At 35.1% G+C, this 22,441-nt stretch overlaps 2 protein-coding genes across 4 annotated transcripts in view; one reads left to right on the forward strand and one right to left on the reverse strand.

The window, feature by feature from the left end:
- LOC111639465 (RAB6A-GEF complex partner protein 2-like) overlaps positions 1-8,745 on the forward strand; it is a 32,187-nt gene extending 23,442 nt beyond the window's left edge. For all 3 annotated transcript variants that reach the window (XM_023385362.1, XM_023385365.1, XM_023385370.1), the window contains 2 exons: positions 8,057-8,234; positions 8,297-8,745. In XM_023385362.1, coding sequence (XP_023241130.1) covers positions 8,057-8,234; positions 8,297-8,523 — 405 coding nt within the window. In that variant the 3' untranslated portion in view covers positions 8,524-8,745. The remainder of the gene's footprint in view (positions 1-8,056; positions 8,235-8,296) is intronic.
- Positions 8,746-8,892: 147 nt separating this feature from the next.
- On the reverse strand, positions 8,893-20,963 carry LOC111639455 (lipid storage droplets surface-binding protein 2-like). The gene is made up of 10 exons (XM_023385351.1): positions 20,808-20,963; positions 17,214-17,467; positions 13,401-13,483; positions 10,601-10,690; positions 10,376-10,523; positions 10,130-10,293; positions 9,930-10,049; positions 9,645-9,809; positions 9,338-9,463; positions 8,893-9,135 (listed from the first exon to the last, which is right to left on the reverse strand). The coding sequence occupies exons 2-10, from the start codon at positions 17,461-17,463 to the stop codon at positions 9,076-9,078; spliced, it is 1,206 nt and encodes a 401-aa protein (XP_023241119.1). The 5' UTR covers positions 17,464-17,467; positions 20,808-20,963; the 3' UTR covers positions 8,893-9,075.
- Between the last annotated feature and the right edge of the window lie 1,478 nt (positions 20,964-22,441).

Here is a 22,441-nt window from a genome sequence, read left to right on the forward strand (position 1 = left end):
CCGTTAGTAAGGTCCACATACATCAGAAACTCCTCTCAGCGCAGAGGATAGCGGCTATTGCTATAACAAAATCCTACAGGACTGCCCCACCAATGCCCTTTTGTTCATTGCCGGACTGCTTCCCATCAACTTGGCCATCATGTACAGATATCTTAAACACATGCTTACAAACTTGGCTTTGTCTGACATTAATTTGGACAACTTAAGGGACATAGTCAAGAGGCACAGCCTCCCTGCCCCTACCATCAACCTGGCTAATACCATCCTGACCTCTGGGCTAGACCACAACTTAACCCCTTGCACCCACCACCTGGCAAAGACTAATAATTGTAGTTTCAACTTCAGTATCTCACCTATCCCCCTTGGCAATAACTTCTTCACCAATGGCTCCAAGTCAAAGGATGCTGTTGGTGCCTCAGTGTTTCTGGATAGTCTTAACAAGAACATTTTCTGGCAAGCTGCCTAGAAACTTAACTAAAGCTGCACATCAACCAAGCAGAATCTCTTACAATCTATCACTCTCTGAATTATGTTAAAAACCACATTGATCTATTTAGGGGGAAAATGATAAACATCATTAGCAATAGCTGGACTGCCTTACACCAGCTAAAAAAGGTAAACTTTAAGCTCCCTATTGTCAGCAACAGCCTTGGTTTAATTTACTCAATCCAAGACAATGTTCACATCAACTTCTGCATAAAGGGCCACTCCGGCTGTGTTGGTATCGACAAGGTGGATAGTCTTGCTAAGAAGGCCGTCTCCCTAGCCACAACCTGCAACTATACTTTGATCCCATTTTACTACATCTGCTCTGAACTCAACAAATAATTTTGGATTGCTGGCAGAATGAGTTAGATAACAGCCAAACTGGTCATCTCACCCATAGCTTTTTTCCCAACATAACTAAGAGGATAAAGAACACCCACTTTGAGACTAATCATGGGCTAACTCTGCTACTCATGGCACACGGCAGTTTTAATGCCTACCTCTTCTTCAGGTTCCTCCAAAAAAAGGGAACAGCCTCTGCAACTGCGGCATTCCTGAGGACGAGGATCCCTTCCACCTGCCCAAAGTCTTCACATGCCCAAAGTTCACAAATCAATGCACCAGACTGAAGACAATTGTGACTGGCAATGGAGGGCTATGGCCCTGCCAATGGCACACATTCTTGGAGGACCCAGTTATCTTCCGCTGCTTCCTGGACTTTGCAAACTCTCTTGAACTAGCAAACTACACCTCAATGTCCAGTTCATCTGATGAGACCCTATCATGGATAACACCATAGGATCTTAACATCCTTAGGTTGTGCCACTGGTTGGCAAGTGTCATCCTCCTGTTTATGCCTTTTCTGGTATATCACCTTGCCTGGTAAGATCTACAATGCTGGCTCAATGGATATGTATTGCTTCTGTATGGGCATTATTCTGTGAGATCTAGCCAGGGGTACAGAGTAGTTTATTACTCTTGTATCACTTAATCGGCTTCTAGTTGGTGAAACTAGTTCTCTAGTTGTCCAAAAGAATGGCTTTTCCCAATTTAAGGAAATTCGAGTGCGGAGGGACTTACAGTTAAAATAAATTTAGAGCAGAAGTTGGTGATGGCGAATTCACCTTCTTCCTCATCAGGACTTCCTGACACCAGTTAATCCGTTATTTTACACGCAGATTAACACGCGTTTGGATATGATATGGATTTGATTCAGAGAGTTATCAAGAGACATTTCTTTAACAAATAATAACAAAAAATTTAATAAACTAAAATAAACAAAATCATACAAAAATGGAAATAGTTAAAGACAATCGATTCAGATACCAGATAAATCAAAATATACGCGCCGAGAGAGAGAGCTCACAAATTCATGATAAACATACAACCTCTTAGTTGACTTTATCTTCTTCTTGATTTGTCAATTTTACTTCATTCTCCAATTCTCTGAGATCTGTTCATGGAGGGGTCTTGATAAGCACAAAAATAAAATTATATAGCTACAACCAACAGACTGCCGAAAATCTATCGGGCTAGTTTTATGCTAATTATTAAATAAATTACGTAATCAATTTGGTACTAGAGGTAAGCGTTAGGCGCCATCTCTTATTAATATTAATAATTATAAATAAATTNTGATTACGTAATTTATTTAATAATTAGCATAAAACTAGCCCGATAGATTTTCGGCAGTCTGTTGGTTGTAGCTATATTATATATCGGGTTGGAGATGTTTGTATATAAAATTATATCTTCAGTATGTATAACTAAACTTAATTTAACATGGGAAAATTATGTCTGTGTACGTTGGCCTTCTGGATACGATACTACTCCTAACTAAGGGTGTTGGCCTTAGGAGCTTGAATGGACTATGTTTTCCCTTCTTGGGATCTTCTGGCGTACTCCTCGAATTCTGTCAAACTTTGACTATATCTCTTGATTTACGACCAATCATCATACTTGGATTCTTTCACGTGAACGGATGAAAAGGGGAATAAATGAGGGGTCGACAATTCTCATGGTGGTGAGATTTGTAACAGATAAGGGAAAAACAAAGGATGCTTCAGTTTCCGTTAAAGGAAGTGACTGTTTTATCAGTTTTCCCACGTTAGAAAACTGTTAATTTCACACCAAAATGAAAGAATATTTTTCTACAATAATTTAATTTTATTTTTAAATTGTTACTTAGACCCAGGGCTATTTGGATCTCACAATTCTGTGCTTACACTCTACCTGGTTTTGCCCCATTGGGCATCCCTCGCATTCCATCACTTATGTATTTGTTCTCCCCTCTGGTGGCCTTTTTGTGTTTTATACAATGATTGTATTGTCTTCATGGCATCATTCCACCGCAGTTTATACCATCTCTATATATTCATCTCGCGTAATTGTTTGTAACCTTGTCCTGTAATTATATGGATCCCAGCAGACACTCATTTTCTCTCCCTTCCTTCCTCTACTATGTTTTCCTCCCTCTCCTTTCTTCGCCCACTATCCTCCCACTCCTCCTTCCTAACAAGGCTATACCTCTCACCCAACAGTGACTTGCCAATATAGTCTGGACACAAATATAAATATTGCAATTCACCATATAATTTAGATAAACAATTTTCCGAAGCAAGTTTTAATTCTTTAAATTAAGTAAATTTTATGGAGAATTTTTTGAGTTTTCATAATTTTTAAAATTATTAACATCTAAAAGTGATAAAAATTCTAAAGATTTTATGTCTGAAAATCTGTCAATATAATTATAATTAAATATAGCTTTGTAAAGAAACATACATAAAAATAACATTGAATATTCTTTACTTTTTAAGATTTAAAAAGTAAAGAATAATCAAATAGCTCCCTACCAGTGGCTAATGAATCAGTGGAAGTGTTATAGGATATTTTGGTGTGTAGCATCCACCAGCTAAACTGCCAGAGGTAAAGCACATGGCGATTGCCTGTAATCTGGCTGCTTTAGACCATTCAGATATTTTCTCCATGGAAGCTATCCCCTATTTGACAATACTGTGCTTCCATTGGAAGTATGCATATACAAATTTATATTCAAATATACAATAGCAATCTTATCATTGTTTTTCACGTTTATAGAAATTTGTAATAAAATATGTAATGAGGTTATAATAAAATATTATTTTTAAGTAATTCAAAGTACATTAAAATATGAAAATAATTGCACAATATGAATTTATATTTTAGAAAATACAAGGGAAGCAGTACTTCCACAGCTGCTGTGGACATCACGTCACTGCTTTGATGTATTTGCTGAGCTTTGCTTTTTCAACCTGGTTCATTGTTTTTTTTTTTACACGATCACATAAAAGCAATTATTCTTGCATTTTTACAAGATATTTTTATTTAAACAAGTCTTATGTCGTCTTTCAGATGTTAAGGTTAGCAATTTCAATCACATGAGGGGCAATCACAAGCTGTCTAATGGATTACTTTTCAAATATTAATAGTAGACTGGTATTAATTAGTAATTGTTGACCATCCTCTCTCCCGGGAGGAGGACAACTATCACTTTTGGTCGAATTAACTTTAACCTCCATCTGCAACAGTCCCTTCTTCCTATCAAACCCACTGGTATGGTGCATTCAAATAGGAAAATCCTCCATCTGCAACAGTACCTTCTTCCTATCAAACCCACTGGTATGGTGCATTCAAATATGAAAATTACATAAATCATATTTTGTGCAGACTGGTAATCTCGTATTATGTAATTTTCCAGGGTGCCAAGTTTAAATATTTGGTCCATTTTTTGCAGAATTTGATTTGTTGGCAGAACATCATTTGATATTTGGCTGTGAATGAAACAGTTTATTAGTGCTAACATTAGAAAAAAAAATTTAAGATATGATATTTTCAATTGGTGTCTACTGGTGGGACTAATAAAATTGTGCCATTTCTTACAATCAGAGTATCACGATAAACAGGACAATAGTAGGCTGAAATAACCAAATTGTATATATGATTTTTTATTTTAATATTTGTTATATCATTGTAGTTATATAAATCAAATAATATAATATAATATAACAGAAGGGTTAGAATTATGAAATAATCTAATAATGTTTGTACTTATTTTTTGCCCAGCTTACCTGCTAGTTTCCAACTAAAGCAGTTTTGAAAAAAGTAATGTAACTGAACGTAACTAATTTTTTTAATCATTTGCATAGATAAAAAGTAATAAAAAATTCCACATATTCTTCTAAAACTTAATACAATATTAGAATTATGAAACTTGCACTGTAAGATAGACAAGTGTCTATTTTCTAGCAAAACAGTTTGAGATTGTGTACTGTACTTGATTGCCTCTTGTTCTTGTTTTCATTTTGTTGGAAGTAAGCATAAGATTGATTCAGAGAACTAATCTCATGGGAATACAACTAAGATACATTATACTGGCTTTATTGATTTTGAAGGATGTGCATTATGGATCATATGTCCCTCATCAGCCCTTTCTTTGTTCCACATCAATCTGATTTAAAGCATTACAAATTTTAGGTTAAGAGTATGAGTGTACTGTACGTAACATTATAATGAATACAATATGACCCGAACGGTAGAAGTCTTGTGTGTTACAGTTATACTTGTGACAACTGGATTTTTGTAACAAGGTTTGTATTTTCTCATATAAAATGGAAATATAATCTAATTTCTTGTATGTTAACCGAGTTTGTGTTATTGTTTGTTGATTTGTCTTTTTATTTAACCATCTGCTAATTGTTTTGTTAGAATAATCATTTAATTGAAAATATGGTAGACACAGTTTGTTTCTTCATTTTGGGTTGTCGTATCAGTAGTATGTAATTTAATTTAGTTATATGTGTATCAAAACTATTTTTTTCATATATGTGAGTGCATTCAAAGAAAAGTTTGTGACCTTACATCACGTGGTTTTACATATTTAGTGAATGCTAGTGAATTAAGAGATCTTTTGTCGTATCTAAAAAATTTAAGACACCATTGTTTTCTAATTCCAAAGTTTGTTCTTATGAATATTATTTGTGGATTAGTTAAATTTTTATTATAAATGAGGAAGCAGTCATCAACATATCAGTTATAAAATGTGATTCTGCAAAGATTTTTAATCAAGCATAGTTCTGCTAGTTTAGAGTTTGTGCAAGAGCCGATAAAGATACCTTCTGACTGGCTAAAAATTTACTGTTACAAATAAAATAATTATTAACTAAAACAAATTCAACTATTTGATATTTGAATTATCCAGTTATCAATGTAAGTTTTTAAGGGTATTAATTATAAGATCGTTCAGTACTGGATACGTTTTAGATATTCAAGCTTAAAAAATATACCATAGCTAACAAATTGTTAAGTTTATCAATGAATTGGTTAATATTTATAATGCTATTTGGAGAAATATTAGTCTCAAAATTTAGGAGAAATTTATCTATTATAGAAAAGAAATTATTGCCATAAATGCAAAGGTTAAAAAGTTCTTATGAATTTGTTAATCGACTGTCAAAATGGTGGGCAAGGTGAGGCATTCGTCCATTTTAGGTATCTTGTGAACATCGGCCGCTTTCACAGAATAACAGGTAGACAGAAGACAAAACTACCAGAGGAATTGCTGATTCTTCCTGGCAACCTCAACAACCTGATCCACAAGCTATTTCTCATTAACGTGTAGTATTACTCCTTCCAACACTTCTTATGCCACAGGTATTTGTGAATCTGTTCAATTAATTTTATAAGAAACAAAGTTTAAAATTTGTAAGCTTTTAACATTTCTGCACATTGACAAATGTTTTCTTACTTAATTTATGGTTCTACATTTCTCCAGAGGGAGAGTATTCAAGTGCATTTGAAGGATTTTCACTGAACATAAATGAGGTGACAAAAGGAAAAAGAATTTGGGTCACAAAATGTATAATTAGTCAATGTCACAACAGCCATTGTAGTAAAATTAATAGTAATAGTATTATCTGGAAACATTTTCCTATAGTTCTAATAGTGATTTTGCACTCCCTAACATTAAAAGTTTAGGTTTGTAATTTAATACAGTACATATGTACTATCCCTCTCGTTTTGACAAAGTGACAAATTGTGCATTCCAAAAAAAGTAGCTGTCATAGAGATGTGTCTGATGCAAGATCTATATAAGAAGGTCAGGACACACTCCCATGATTCAACACAACAACGGCCATTTTGGGACTAATCTATAGACTACACTCCACACATAATAATAAGACTCACGCAGGAACTATTACATATATAAGTACTCAAAACTTTAAACAACGGGTTATCGTGTGGCACCAAATTGTAAAAGTAAATCTACAGACGTTTGATTGTTTAGATTTCCCACAAATAAGTGGAGGAAAGCAAAATGTAGCTTAGACATCAACAGATGGTTCATGATGCAGTTCAAAGAGTGTAAAGTTTGTAACAAGTGGTTTAAATGAGTGGATACTCTTCGCATCCATGAATGAACTATACATGGAAATTTATAAATGATATTGGCAATCTAGATAGAAAAGTGAAAAAATTACATTAATTATTTTATCAGATATAAAACAAAACATTTGTTTTAATATGACCATATTGTATTTAAAAATAAAATGATGATTGTATTGACTTATACTCTCAATATTTATTAATAAAAAATTGCAAAAAATTTAGTTTAATGTAAATTTTATTTAAACTGAATTATTAGAATTTTTATTTTAAAAGAAGTGATGGAAATCTAAATATATCTAATTCTTATAATCTAGAGATTTTATAATATGTAATTTTATTTATATTTAATTTTTTTCATTTGCTTAGCAATAATTAGAGGTATTTCTTGTTTGTCAAAGATAACAGGCAAAGTGTATGGTTTTTTTTTGGTACATCACTATCAGTAGAACCTATTTCTTAAGCTTCTAGCTTGAAAGCCTATTTATTTCTGGCAGTTTTTCCTTTAAATGCAATAGTACTCTAAGAGTCATTATATAGTTAACTATTTTAGTACATTTACTCTCTACGATGAATAATTCAACTCTTGAATGATATTGTATTTAAATTACCAACATTCTGTCATTCTGTTTGTGAAGTAGTAATCATTTAAATAAACAAAAGAAACATCTATTCTACATCAGAGTTGAAGCTTTCAACAGTAAAGTAATATTCATATACAAATTCAAATTATTAAATTTCAATGCAATGTTTTCTATTTAACAGTAGTTGGAGGGAAGGAAAATACAACATCCTATTGTAGTTCCATACGAAGCAGCTCATTTCTGGAGTGCCGTATCATTAAAAAACAGTTCTGGATATCTTAAATTTGTTTTCTTCATTAAAAAATCAATTAGAATATATATTTCTAAAAAAATGTTTCTTCTTAAATCACTATTTAGTTGAAAACAATACAATATATAAATCATATTGCTATAAAAAAATAAATATCAATTACTTTTTTGGTACTGCCTTATCTAAGTTAGTTTTAAACTTGCTTCACTCCTACTTTTTTTTAAAAAAAAAGTATTAATAAACTAAGGCTTGTTTTTCTCACTTAAAAGAAAAGCTAGGCAGTTCTTGGTATACAATTGCTATTTATCTCTTTCAGTTCTCCGTTATGTTGCAAAGTGAAGAAATATTAAAAGAAGAATGCTGTATTAAGTCAAAACCGAGCATAATGACGGTCACTTATACAAAACATCATGAATTCTGTTTATTTCTAGATCATACACAGATGATCTTACCTATACCCCTGACCATCACCCCTGCATTTTCTAGTGAAGTCGGTAAGTATCGGCAAAGTACACAACGAAAGACTATTTACAGAACTAAAATCTGTCTTTTATAGTATCATTACAGTGGAAACTCCATTTTGAATTTGTGACCACCACGTCCCAGATTCCGGACGTGCTACCCTCCTCTTCGCCGTCCGAGAGCGTCATGTGGCAGGGTCCTTCCTCGCTGGACGTTCAGACCATGGTGTGGGACCTTCCGGTTATGGTATATCCAACTCATCCAGTTCACATAGCTCAGGGCCTCCCCATTAAGTGTGAAAATAGTTTAATTATTACTTAATTGTAAATTTTTAAAATAACCCCTCTTATATTCAATAAAGTTTATTTGTCAATATACAAATTAAAAATGGTTAAAATAATTTAAGAAAAAACTTGTACAAAAAGTTACTCGTGTGCCGTTTAAAATTCCAAAGCTAATCTTATAACTTAGATCTTTGTTTTACTTGGGAATTTGCTAATCACGGTTTGAAGACGAACGCTTCTCACTCGTCGTCGCCTAATAAACGCCTATTGGGATTGAATACTCTGAACAAGTCCTCTTCGAGGACCAGATCCGTGTCAAAGATGATTTCGTCTGCTAGAATTTTTGGCACCTACCAGAAAAGAAGCCAAACTAAACATCATGTGTTTAGAAAAGAAAAAAACAAAATTCAACATGCAGCAGTTTTATTTCAGTATCAAAATAAAGCGGTTATTCTCAAATATATGACAATATCAAATATAGATATATAAATCAGTACAAAAATGTGCTGTGTATGTTTACAAAATACGGGGGTCATAACTATTTTTTCATACGTAAAAAGTCACAGGTACACGATAAGTTCAAAAGACCTTATTTCTCTTGCGTTACCTCCGAAGTCGTGACGTTAGAGGTACTATCCTTGCCGGAGACCTACAAGTCAGGAACAAAATTAAACATGAGCATTTCTTCAATTAAAAAAATTGATAATAAAGGGAAGAGTTAAGTTTTCAAAAAAAGAAAATATTCCAAAGCAGCAAGAAAAGCAGCACATTTCTGTTGAAAATTTTTCAAAGATAAAGTACAGAAACTATTATATAGGAACAGAAAATGTATTTAAGAAAATTTAACTTACCAACCAAGTTAAGGGCTGAGAGCGAAGAATAGTTTCAAAATAACTACCAAATGTTTCTTCGATAAACCTCAAATTCTGTTGTACTTGTTTCAACATAACACTTGTAAGATCGTCCAGGCGGGTTGTCTATTAAATAATATTTAAGAAAAGAAAATTTAAGATGTATTTACAATAAAAAAAAAATTGTAAAAAACAAAAATAAGATAAAATAAATATGTAAATTTTTATTTTAAAAAAATTAACCCTAAGTGACTAGTATTACTAAAAACACTATTAAGGGGATGTTTTGGGAGAAAGTAAAATTTACCTTGGCAAACTGGTTATATAAGTCTACAGAATAATCACGAGTAATAGAAAGACGTTGCTGTACGTTAGTTGGGAGCAATTGTACAATAGATGTTGTATTTGTGTAAGTTTTTACCATCTGCTTTGTTACTTGTCTTGCAACTGAAAGTATTTGTTGTTCCCAGTTCTGAAATATTTTTGAAAATGAAATGAATTTATGCAACATGAATATAAAATACACATTCAATAAAAAAGAATTAGTGTATTATTAACTAGGAGAAATTTTAAAAAGACTTAGAATACACACTTTTTCACTGTTAGCACTTTGGTCTTCATTCTTGTTTAGTTCATTCCAGAGCCAAGTTGCACGATTTTGAACAGTTCCCAATGTTGCAGCAACATCTAAATTATCTTTTGCATATTTGATCTTAAAAAAATAAAAAATAAATCAACAACAATTTTAATTAGTGTTGAATTTAAAATAATGAACATTTTTTTTTGAATTACCAAATCAATGGTATGATTGAGCTTGCCAATAGACTCTTGACTACGTTTCTGCAGATTGTGGAGATTGATCATTGCATGTTTGTATATGCGTCGTCTCATTTTGTTAGACAGCCTCCCGACTTTATTGGCAACTGCTTCATCCTTGAGGGGTGTACTATTTTCCTCTGAAAAATGTAAAAGAAAAAAAAAGGATTATAATATAATGTATTATATTATACCTTGAGAGAGGGAGCAAATTTTACAAACTTTCGTCTTCTATGGCAGGAAGGTAATAATCCACACAACTTTCTGTCAAAGTGATTGCACCATCTACAGATTTAACCAGTTGAAGCCCGTAAGGAGTATTCAACAGTGTGACGGCTTTGCCAATTCCAAAATCTTTGGCAGCCTTCACCTTTTAATTTAAAAAAAAAATGAACTTTTCAATCAAATCATTTATTAGTCAAAATATTAAAAAAAAATGATACAGACTCTTTCTGTTCCATAAGTTTTAAGTCCTTCATATTTTTCTACTCCACTCTGTAGTGTTGAAGAATAAAGTTTCTTTGTTTCACCAATTATCTACATGATAAATAATATACACACAATTTTTTTTTTATTAAAACAAAATAAAGATAATGCCACATTTTACAAAGTTTCATTCTTTGTTTTTGATCAAACTAAGAAAATGAGGTATTGTCAACCTTCTGTTAAGCACTCCTCTGAAAGTAAAGCCAAGCACAAGTAATTGATAAATACCCTTTCTGACTTCCTTGCACATTGCATGTTGTTATAATACAACAATTTTATTCATTAAAAAGTAAACTATCAATATACAAACATCATTTTGTATAAAAATCTCACTTACTAAACCTTTATTGTCCGATACTTGTAAACTATTCGTAAAAACAAATGATTTCGGCCTCAGACGAGGTCTTCTTCAGGTTAAAATAATTGGATTCCATTCTTCGAATGAACGTTTAGTTTTAAAATATAAATCAAATTCATGCATGTATTACGTATTGTCATAAGTGCAATTTTATCAGAATACCGGTATTCAGATTAGAAGATTTTTGTTAAAAATCTTTTTTAATAACAAAATTACCCTTAATTATAGGATAAATTTTGGCAACTACAATTCAGAAACTTTGGATGTCTTTTCTGACTACAAGGTTTCATGATTAAGAAATGTTCTGAGTAACTAAATCTTAGACATTACAAATAAATAACTGTTAGAGTAAAAAAACTGAACACAGTCATTTTAGTTTGGCAAACATTACAGGTAAAAGGAATGAATGAGATCACAAAGGAATCAGTTATTTCAACTTAAAAATCAACTAGACAATAATAAAACTTAAAGGTTTTGGTCAGAATTATTGCAGGTGAAATTCAAATGCTAAAGACAGATGTATTTAGATATTCATTAACATATCTGTACTAAGAGATACCGCACTACTACCTACTACAGCGAGTTATACCTGATTTATAGTATAGAACTAAAAAATATTCAGATATGATACAAATAAAAAAAATTAGAAGTTTGGATGCAAGTATCAAAAGAGTATAGCTACACATTTATCCACTGCAAACTATCACAATGATCTCGCACATACTGATGTGTTCCAGGTCTGATGCTAGACAGGAGGACAGACTCATAGCTCTATTTCACTTTCCAGAGAAGATGGGAGGGGGAAAAAGATTGTATTCCAAATTTTTTACTTTTAAGGTCATTCATTTTAACTTTCTGCCAGGTGCCATAGCATATGTGGGACACAAAAGTTTGCAGTATATCAATTTGAAGTGAACTTGGAATAAGATGAAGAAGTCTCAATCTTATTCCATGTTCACACTTAGTAGAATATTTTAAATATAAAATGGTTTCTATTAGGGTTTCTCATTTCCCGGTCTTTTGCTTGTCCCAGGATCCCGGGATAAAAGTGAACTGTTTCCCGGGAAATCCCGGGATAGAATTAATTATTTTTAAGGTATACAAAATATCTTGAAATCAAATGATATAATTATTTTCCATTTTTTAAAGTAATTTTTAAAGTTCTGTAACCTCCAAAATCATATTAATATTGTTGTGTAAGGTCTATAGGCCTATAATAAAAATTACCTTTAAATAACGTAGAAATTTTCACAAATAGAAAAAAATTAATTAAAGTTTGCTGGAAACTGCATACAACAACAACAAAAAAAAATTTTTTGAATTGAGTTAAAAATTAAAAAAAAGCAACTTCTAATTTAGAAGGTAATTTTCGTTTTTTAAATAAAATATAATACAAAATATTGCAAACTTTTATAAGATTTTAAAAAGCAAAGATGGTCAATACTCCGATAACTCACTCTAATTCTTATTTTAGTAATGAAAAGTCTTGCCACCGAGAATGCCCTTTCCGATTCAATTGATGTGATTGGAATAGTGTTTAATGCATTTAAGAGAAGACAGATATTATGTGTTTTTTCACCTGTAGCCTGGAAGCTTTCGAGTTCGTTTTCGAGATTGTAGTACTTCTTTCGCTCTCTAGTATTCTTGATTTGTCTACCTTGGCTGCTTTAATAGCGGCATCAAGCTTAGAGCTCGATAATTCGGCAATTCATTTGGCTTTAATAATCAGGTTTATGAAGAAAAACTTCATACTTGCAGACTTTGTACTCGTTTGTATCCTTGCCCAATTTGCACAATCTGGCGTCAGGCATTTATTGAAGCTACTGGGCATGGTTAAAACTCAAGACAGCGTAAGCACAATTATTCCAGATATTACAGGTTCCGACAAGTAAAGAATTTTTATAGTCCTGCCACAAATAAGCTATATATTGATTATTGACCATTTGTGACATGCTATAACGAGCAAAAATTTAAAAAAAAACTAACAGGTAGGTTTAAAATTAATAAATACAAATGTATTCGGACAGTGAATGAGTTAATTATGCTTTCTATTTGCAAAATTCCTCAACCTTAACACAAAAATAAGAAAAAAAGTGAATTTTTAAGAAATTTGCGGGATTTCCCGCGATAAGAAAAATTTCCCGGGTTAAAAAAACAACCGGGATACCATTTGAGAAACCCTAGTTTCTATATTTTCTTTGTTTTGTTACTTAAATTTTTTATCGATTTATTTAATGTAACATTGCATTTATCTCAACAGGGACTAAAACAAAAATAATTTCAAAATTCATTGCACCTGTAAATACAAGACAAAAAAAATCTACGAAGAAAAAAAAAATCATTCTAAAAAGTCAGTCTTGTCTAAGAATTGATTGCAAGGTACAGCAAATTGGTTTCACTCACCTCATCTGGAGATTTAGTTATTATTGGAGCAGTCTTTTCAAGTCTGTTCAGTCCCTCAAGAGCCAATTCGTCCACAGCGTGCACTGTGGAAAGAACGAAATATAAAAGTTTTAAAAATTTTTCAAAATGTAGGTTTATTTAATAATAAAAATCATTTTGCCAGTCACCATCTTGCTGTGGTGAGAGAGCTCAATAATTCTGATGAACAACAGTTACATTGGCTGGAGCAACTATTTCTGGTAGGGTCACACCTGCCAGTGAGGTCTGGGGAGAAATGAAGCTAAGAGTGACTTGTGAAAAGTGAACCCACATCTGTGAAGATTATCACTGTGGTGATAACATGATCCAAGTGTAATACCATCTCCACATCGCCCAGGTTAGCAAAGTAAGGCAGGTAAATCACACCAACAGATGAAAGGGGACATCAGAAATGAAGTTTATCATCCATACTTCACCATCACAAAACTCAAAACAGACATGACAGTGTACAGACAACAGTTACATCACTTGTTTTCACAACATTATCCTAATCTCAGTCACTGTACAAAGGATTGTTGATCAAAACAGAACTATACATAACATCCTTATACCACAGACAACACTAGAACATACTAAAACAACAAATTGCAGAACAATTACACCAATAAACAAATACTCCCAACAATAATCACATTATCCATCAGAATCATCAAGATGGATGCATTGACAATATTGTTCCTACAACCACTATTTTCACTGATGCTGACAGTATTAACCCTTCTTCACTACCTGAAATAGAGTATGAATTAAATCTGAATCTCTCTTCTTTTCCAAGAAGCACTCACTAAATTTACAGGCACTGACCCTGCGTAATGGTCATGCAATCCAAAAATCAACACTTCTAAACTAGTAGGGAAATCTCTATACTAAGTGAACACTCAACTTATTATCAGATTGCACTAATTCTATTTATATACTCTCAGACATCCACACATTCTGGTGCAGTCACAGTAGTAACCTATCATGGACTAAAACTACATCCATGGATAGAAATGCACAAAACTGTTCAGAAGACTACCTGGCAAAGATGAATAGAAACAAATACATAATATTAGCAGCTAGGCAGGCTGACAATATACTAATAACAAAACATCACCTAAATTAATGAAACCAGGAACTAACTAAACACTTAACTCATTATCAACAATCTACAAGAAATGCCAAAATTTTCTCACTACATGAAACCATAAAAACACCAAACAAAGACCATGCACAGTACAGACCAATTACATGTCTTTCAATGCTTTACAAGATTCTTACTTCTTGCATTGAAAACAAAATATACAATCATACGATGAACACGACATTCCCACAGAACAAAAAGGCTGTCATAAAAATCAGAAAAGGTTGAAAAACAACTATTCATGGACTCTTATCCTATGGAAAGTTCATAAGCAACACAAACACATGGCATACATTGATTATAGGAAAACATTCAGTGTCCCACACATGTGCCAAACACACTTTGCATCTACAAAATTTATCCCAACTCATTAGTTTCCTTGGTTTTACCATGCTTCACTGGAGAACAGCATTACATCTTACCCTCCACAATACTCACATAAAAACAAAAAAGATACATCAAGCAAAGAATTTTTCAAGTGGATTCCTTGGTTCTGCCTTGCACTTAACCCTTTATCTAATCTAACGTATTGAACAAACCAATATGGTTACAGTATCAGACAACAAAACAACACTGTTCACATTATCATCATACCTCATATACTGTACATAGACAATATCAAACTTTATGCAATATCAGCATCATCTCTTACAAACTACACATACACTCCAGATATATAAAATGGAGTTTGGTCTAGACCAGTGTTTCTCAACTTCTAACGAATCGTCGCCCCTTCAATATAATTGTTACATAGTATCACCCTTTCCATTTTGAGAACAATTTTGTTGGGTTTGTAAAAAATTAAACTAATAATTATAATTATCAAGTAAATATTTATTTACTCAGAATACATATTAGATTTTGATATAATTAACAAAATTAAAATTAAGCATTATTTGCTGTAAATCCCCGCTGCAAGCTTCAAAATTCCGATGTCAAGGGCCCAAATTCGTATTGCATTGAATAGACTAGTCACTAGTATAATGTTTTACTATATTGCAAAAAATTGTTTTTCGCCCCCAAAATGAAAATTGTTACTAATCACCCCCAATATGGAAAAATGCCCACATGGGGGCGATATCGCCCTAGTTGAGAAACACTGGTGTGGACAAATGCAAAAACACTCTGAAGAAGAAAGGGGACTTTGTATTCAGAAGTGGACAAATTGAGTCCATGGAAGAGGACTAGTTTTACAAATATTTAGGATTTCACAGGCCAAACTTAAACATACACAGATTAAACAAAGATTAACATTTTAATACTAGAACAGATTACTATGCAGTACTAAAAACATGCCTAAATACAAAACATTCTATTAAACTATTAATAGATATGCTGTACTCACTTATTCTTTTGGGTTATACACTGGACATGCACAGATCTCGAGCAATGCCAAAGGAAAACAAGATGACCACTTACTAAGAATAAACAATATATCATCTGAAATCATCCATGGAGAGACTAACTCTTCCTCGTAAATGTGACTGTGGCCCAACTAATAGTTAATCTGCACTACAAAAATTATGACAGTGTGGGAGTTTTTCCACAAAAAACATCAAGATTACATAAAGCTATAATTCTAACTCTGACAGTCAGTAACCACACACCTTTAAACTTACACTCAGAGTATCTGGACATAGTGGTGACTGTTGTCTGTGTTGAGCTAAGCAGTCACAAGCCCAAAAAGCACTTCATGACAAGCATGCCTACGACCCAGCTCAAGATCAAGACAGCACAAAACTATTGGCTAACTAGGTACAGTACTATCTGTTTGGAGAGATGAAGTGGTTTATGGTTGCCATTCAAGATCAGGTCAGTTTATTTACACTAAATACTATAAAAAAAACATCCTGAAGGATGCATCACTAACAAATGACTTGCAGAAAATGCCACATTCTGCCAGAAACAATACAACATAACCTCTGGTTGCAAGCTTTTAGCACAGACTATTTACATGGTATATTATATTTGCTATTTGATTGTGTGCAAGCTCTTAGGCATACAGATTATTAAACACCCAGGTACTATACTACAAATATGCTCCACAAGCAGTTTTAGAAAATGACAAAATATAGTAGAACAGAACCATAACATAAAATTCATCACAATAGACCTAACATAACTCATTGAAAAATGCAGTAAGATCACTTATATAACATTTTCTTGCCAAATACTCATAACACGAGAAATACTCCCTGAAATAGAGTATGAATTAAATCTGAATCTCTAAGAAATAAGACAGATGTGGAGGATGGATAAGATATTTATTGTACTTGCTGTACTGGTAAGCTATACCACACACATGCTATACAAAAGTCTAGAAACAGTAAACCTTGCTTTCTGTAGTGCTGTAGATGGCACTACAGAAAGCAGCAATATTGAATACACGTCACATTGTTAGGAAGTTTCTAGATGTTGACACATACACCAACAACATAGTTTAATGTCATATAGTCATTTGAGTAGTTATGCTTTGACTTTAGTCTGTCATACCACTCGGCACCCTTATCAGCCAAGCACAACATATTATAATAAAAAAATATATAAATCAATATTAGTAATTGCAAAGTTATACATTTATTGATTAAATACAATTCCAACTAACTACAACCATAAATAAGTATAAAAATATACCGGCAAAAATTTCTTACATTGTTTCTCGAACTTCAGCACCACCGGTCTGGCCTGCTGCGCGGCAAACATTACGGACTTTTCGGCAGTGGACAGAGTGTAATTGAACAACTTGTTGTGATCCTTTATTTTTCCATAAGTGTTACTGGCATAATCCCAGGCAAAGTTCACCACCGGGAGCTGCGTGACCCGGTTGATGAATTCGCTGTTCAGTTTATTTTCCTCCATCTCTTGGTTAGCTTTTTCCATTCTTTGTTGGGTACGATACATCAAACTAAAAAAGAAAAAAAATATGTATTTTTTCCCTCAAGTCTAAGAATAAAAAAAATGTTTTAATCTAGAAAACAAGGAAAGTGTGGATGATAGAAATAAATTTGGATCAGAGGTCAACCATCTTGGAACAATTACAAACACATGAAGAACCATTCATTTTGAGAAATGGACAAGAATGGCAGCAAATACTCTGATTCTAATCACAAAAAGGAATAATTTTTATTACAACATTCGTTTTTGAATCAAATACGGCCAAATTTTAACTATCCGGTCAACAAAATCACAGTTCAGTTTATTTTCCTCCCCTTGGCATCACCTCTAAACTATACCAAAACAAAATTGGACATTCAAACAATAGGAATAACTAACTAAAAAATAAAAAGACTTAACCAAGCAAAATAGAACAGTCTTTTTACGGAAAAAGTACCTAAAGATGTAAAAATTCGGGACTAACAGTTGTCAATTAAAAAGTGTCTAGGAGTATTAAAACAACACTAAATGCACGCCCAGAAAAAATTCCCAACGGCTTTTTTCGAATTTGAGTCACCGTCGGGAACCTTAACTATTTAGGAACACGCATCTAGAACGCGGGTTCTCAAACTTATTTCGACCACCGCCCACTTTGAGATTAAAAAAACTCTAGTGCCCCCATATTTTTTAACTTACCTTTTTACATTTCCATCTGTTGCAAATCTTAAGAACAGTTATTGCAAATATAATGATTAAACACGCATTATTATATGGATAGGATAGATAGGATGTGACCCATATCCTATTTCTGAGATCAGTGTTTCAATGAGAAGAAATAAAAAACTCAATATTTAAATCACAGTCTTCTCCTGCCCCCCCGAAAGCCTCCAGTGCCCACAAGGGGCATTATCACCCAGTTTGAGAAAGGACAATGTAGAACGCGCAACCGAGCAGAATGAAGCCAGTCGGTAACATTCTTCGCTCCATTTTCTCAAATACTATAAAATCCGAACTCCCGCGACCGCGTCGTTCCCCGTCTCCGACAAATTTTTCGGACAGGACCGGCAGATCCGACAAAGCCCTCCGGTCTTAATTTTACCTTCGCATCCGATATCATTTTTCTAAATACACACGCCAGGACAGTTTATTATCGGTATTTAGCGAGGAGCGACGAGCGTTTTTCTAACCGACCTAGACCCACGCGCCAGTGGCGTAGCAAACGTAACCGACGCCCCTTCTCCCCTCCGGAAACAAATCTCGTCCGTCTCGGAGACCGTTCGGCGCCCTTCCGCCAGTGGCTCCCGGGGCACGACGGAACCCCTCGGCCCCCTGGCTACACTAATGCCATAGGCATACTTAGATTTCCAACCAGTGCAAATAACCAAAGTACCAAACCGAAATAATATAAAAATTTTGGGACGTTTGGATATACCGGGACCGATAAAAATATAAAGTTCCCACTGTAGTTTTTGTTTTAAAAATTCCACAACTTTGAAAAATAAAAAATTATTATTCATTTACAAATCCCGCATAATCCATCTACGGAAGTACAAATTGATTAAAATTTGTCCCTTAATAAACTGGAAAGAAGTACAGCTCAGGAAATTTATTAATATTTTATAAAATCAAATTGTTTCGTTACATAAAGTTATTAAAATGAAAAACGATCATTTTATTTAAAGCAGGTTTATCGTTTTCTAATACGCTTCTTTTCCTTCTATAAACGATCCGAATTATCTCGAACGAAAAGTCTGGCGGGCGTTTTCGGAGAGGGAAAGTGGCCGAACGTCTCCGAACGTACGGAAGAGGGCGACGGTCCGTCCGGGAGAACTTTCTATTTAGCCGGCGTCGGGCGGTAAAGACGGGGAGACGAGCGCACCGGGAAGCCGGCATTAATTACCGGGGGTCCGAGCCCCACCGGCGTTTTATAATTCCCAGAAATTTTGGAACATTTTAAGGTTTTGGAAATTCAAAATAGTATTTACTTTTTCCATTAACTTTAAAAAATAATTAACTCCCATAGCGTAAAAAAGCACTTTAGAACTCTGACGGGAAAATAATTTCCACAATACGAAAATTTTCCTTTTTAACAACGTACTTTTTGGCCTTAGTCCCTAATGGAAATTTTCCGGCCCGATAAAAATTCGTTCCCCGGTGGCAAATCAATTTTGTCTTTTTGGATGGGAAAAGTCCGTTAATCCGTGCCTAGACTAAAAATTACATTACGGCACGGATTTCTTTCGATCGGAGCTAAGGCCAATTCTGTAATCTAAAATATTTCTACCTTACGGGTTTTGCCACGCCCGGCGGTCGTGCCGTTTAACGGGAATTTCCCCAACTACGTACTAACGATTACTAATCGATAGGTTTTATTTTGCGCGCCGCGACGGTAGAACGGAGGTTTAATCGCCGGCTGGTGGAATTTTTTTAACGAATCACGGGGAAACCCTCCGTCCGGATTTCCACTTTATCCGTCTTCGGCGGACTAAAAATTTGCGCATTTTAAGGACCGACTAAAAATTTACGCCCGACCGTTCGAACGTTGGCCATTTGGCTTTTGCATTTAAAGAAACGGGGGAAGGTGGAAGTAAAAGAATCCCCGAAGGTCTCCTCCGCAGTTATTTCAGCCCCGGGATCTAATCCCGACGATTTCCCAATCTCGGGGGAAAGGGGACTCCGAAGTCCGGAGGTCGGGAAGAGACTAAAAATAAAAGCCGAGCGGCGGAGGGAGCCGGAGGTCGACGCGTAAACAAACGTCCGTCCGGCAGATAACTGGGTTCAAATTCCTGTTTTGTAAATGTGTCGATTTCGTGACCGGACGGGACGAAGAACTCGGTTCGGTCTTTCGTCCTCCGCAATTTTTCTCGTGGCAAGCTCGACGCCGGAGAAGGAAAACAACGGGTGGAGGGGGCGTTCCCGCCGCGTTAAAATGCCCGAGAGGCACGGGCGACTTCCGTAACTTCGGTCGTTCCGCCGGTCGGGCGTCGACCCGCCTCTCCTCACCGGTTCGACCTTTATCTTTTCGTACGAAGAACCGAAACCAGAGTTGGAACGGCGACGGGACGGGAGCCACCGGTCGTCCCGTCCCGCCCAAACGAAAATACGTAATCCGCCTCCGTTGTCTCCCGTTAAAAGCGGACTCCGCACCGTCGGGTTATCCCGCGGAGAAGTGTCCGTCCGGCCATCCCCGATAAGTTTTAATCCGGACGTAAACGCCCACTCGGAGATTTGCATCCGTCACCAAGATGGCGGCCACCCGACTATGCGCCGGAAAAGAAAGGAAAATATTGCGGGGTGGCACCGAGTATCTTTCCCGCTTCGGCCGATAAATCGAGAAGAAAGAATACCCAAAAGGACGATAGAAAACTCACCTCGGCTGACGTAATATCTACGATCCGAATACCGCTAGAAGTGTGACTCTGGCCTGTCGACTCGGCACTTTTATACCCGCTAGAGTTCGCCCCGACCGTCGGGAACGACCGATGACGTCACGGAAAGCGCGGTCGGCCGTTGGACCCGGAGAAAAAGCCTCGCCTCCCGGCGATAAAGATCGAACTTTGAATCCAGGTACGGCGCCTGGTAGCGTTATCCGGGAAGATACGGCGAATCCGCCGTAACCTTCGAAAAATAGAAAGCGTAACGCCCTTCGCAAAAACAAAGTCCGGCCGTTTCCGTCTCTGTTTTTCTTCCCGGCTCCGAAAGTGAATTACAGTAGAGCCTCGATTATCCGACCCCCTATCAACCGACCCGTCGGTTAACCGACCGTCCTAGTCGGCAAATTTCAAATTTCCGCTATTGATGTGGCGTGACAATATTTGGCTATGTCTTGGCTACTTTAATATTATTTTTGTGTGTTTTAGCTGGCAACACTGGATCGACCATGAAAGGGAGCCAGTATTTAAACGAGGCTTAACTTTTTAATTTTTAACGATACAATAGCGACGATTATTAATTTAAAAAATTTTTGTNATCCTTGCAGATTAAATATGGATAAATAAAATATCATAAATAAGGAAAAAGTATAAATATAATACAGTAATACCCCAAACTTACGCGATAGGTGGGACCGAGCGATGACCACGTAAGTTGAATTCCTGTAAGTCAGGGTATAATTTCACAATTTGTGTAAAAGCCAAGTGGGATGTATGTAAGCTAATAAATGTTCTTGTTAATCTTATCTCGTCTTTTGATTTGTTCACGGTTACAAGAAATCATCACATAGTCTCTCAAGTCTCCGTAGATATAACAAACACAGAAATAAATAACATAAAATAAATTGTAGCTATGTGTCGATTCCGCGCGACACATCCGAACATGTAAGCTGAACAATAGTGTGCGCGGGGGAGTGAGTAATCAAGAGCTGTGTGGTGCTCAAACAAAAGATGAATCGACGAGATTTGAAAATCGCATAACTCTGGGTTCGCGTAAGTCGAGGTATTACTGTATATAATATCACCTTAGTATTATTAATTATTGTAAAATGACCTCCAAGTGGTAGATAATGCATCTGCATCTCTGTGGTTTATACAACCAGTTCTCAAGTGCACCTTGTATATTTCCAATTTCTCAAGCTGTTTCACTGTGTATCTATTCGTCGTCGTTTTGCTAATAACTGCCTGATCCCATTGGACATTGACATCCTGTTGTCTTGCATATGTCATTAGAACAGTGCTGTCAAGATTCTTATTGATTGTATACCTGTGTTCCTTGAGTCTTTGTTTTAAATTGCACATAGTTGCACCCACATAAACAAGGTCGGAATTGAATCGCTGGTCGTGTAAAGGCATCGAATAAACACCTGTCCTTGAATTCCAATCCTCCTTCATTTTATGATTTCTTAAAAGCCTGAAAACAGTGGGATTATGTCGGTATACAATATGAAGATTATTAGCCTTAGCAATGTAATTTAGCACCATTCTTTTTGTCTGGTCCACTCTAGGAGAATGCCGTGTTGTGGTTTGGAAGAATGTAATAAGCTTCTCTATTTCCCCCCTCTGGTATCCTC

Source organism: Centruroides sculpturatus, unplaced genomic scaffold (genome assembly GCF_000671375.1).
Source record: "Centruroides sculpturatus isolate CEXI.00-Female unplaced genomic scaffold, Cexi_2.0 scaffold213, whole genome shotgun sequence".
NCBI classification, from domain to species: Eukaryota; Metazoa; Arthropoda; class Arachnida; order Scorpiones; family Buthidae; genus Centruroides; species Centruroides sculpturatus.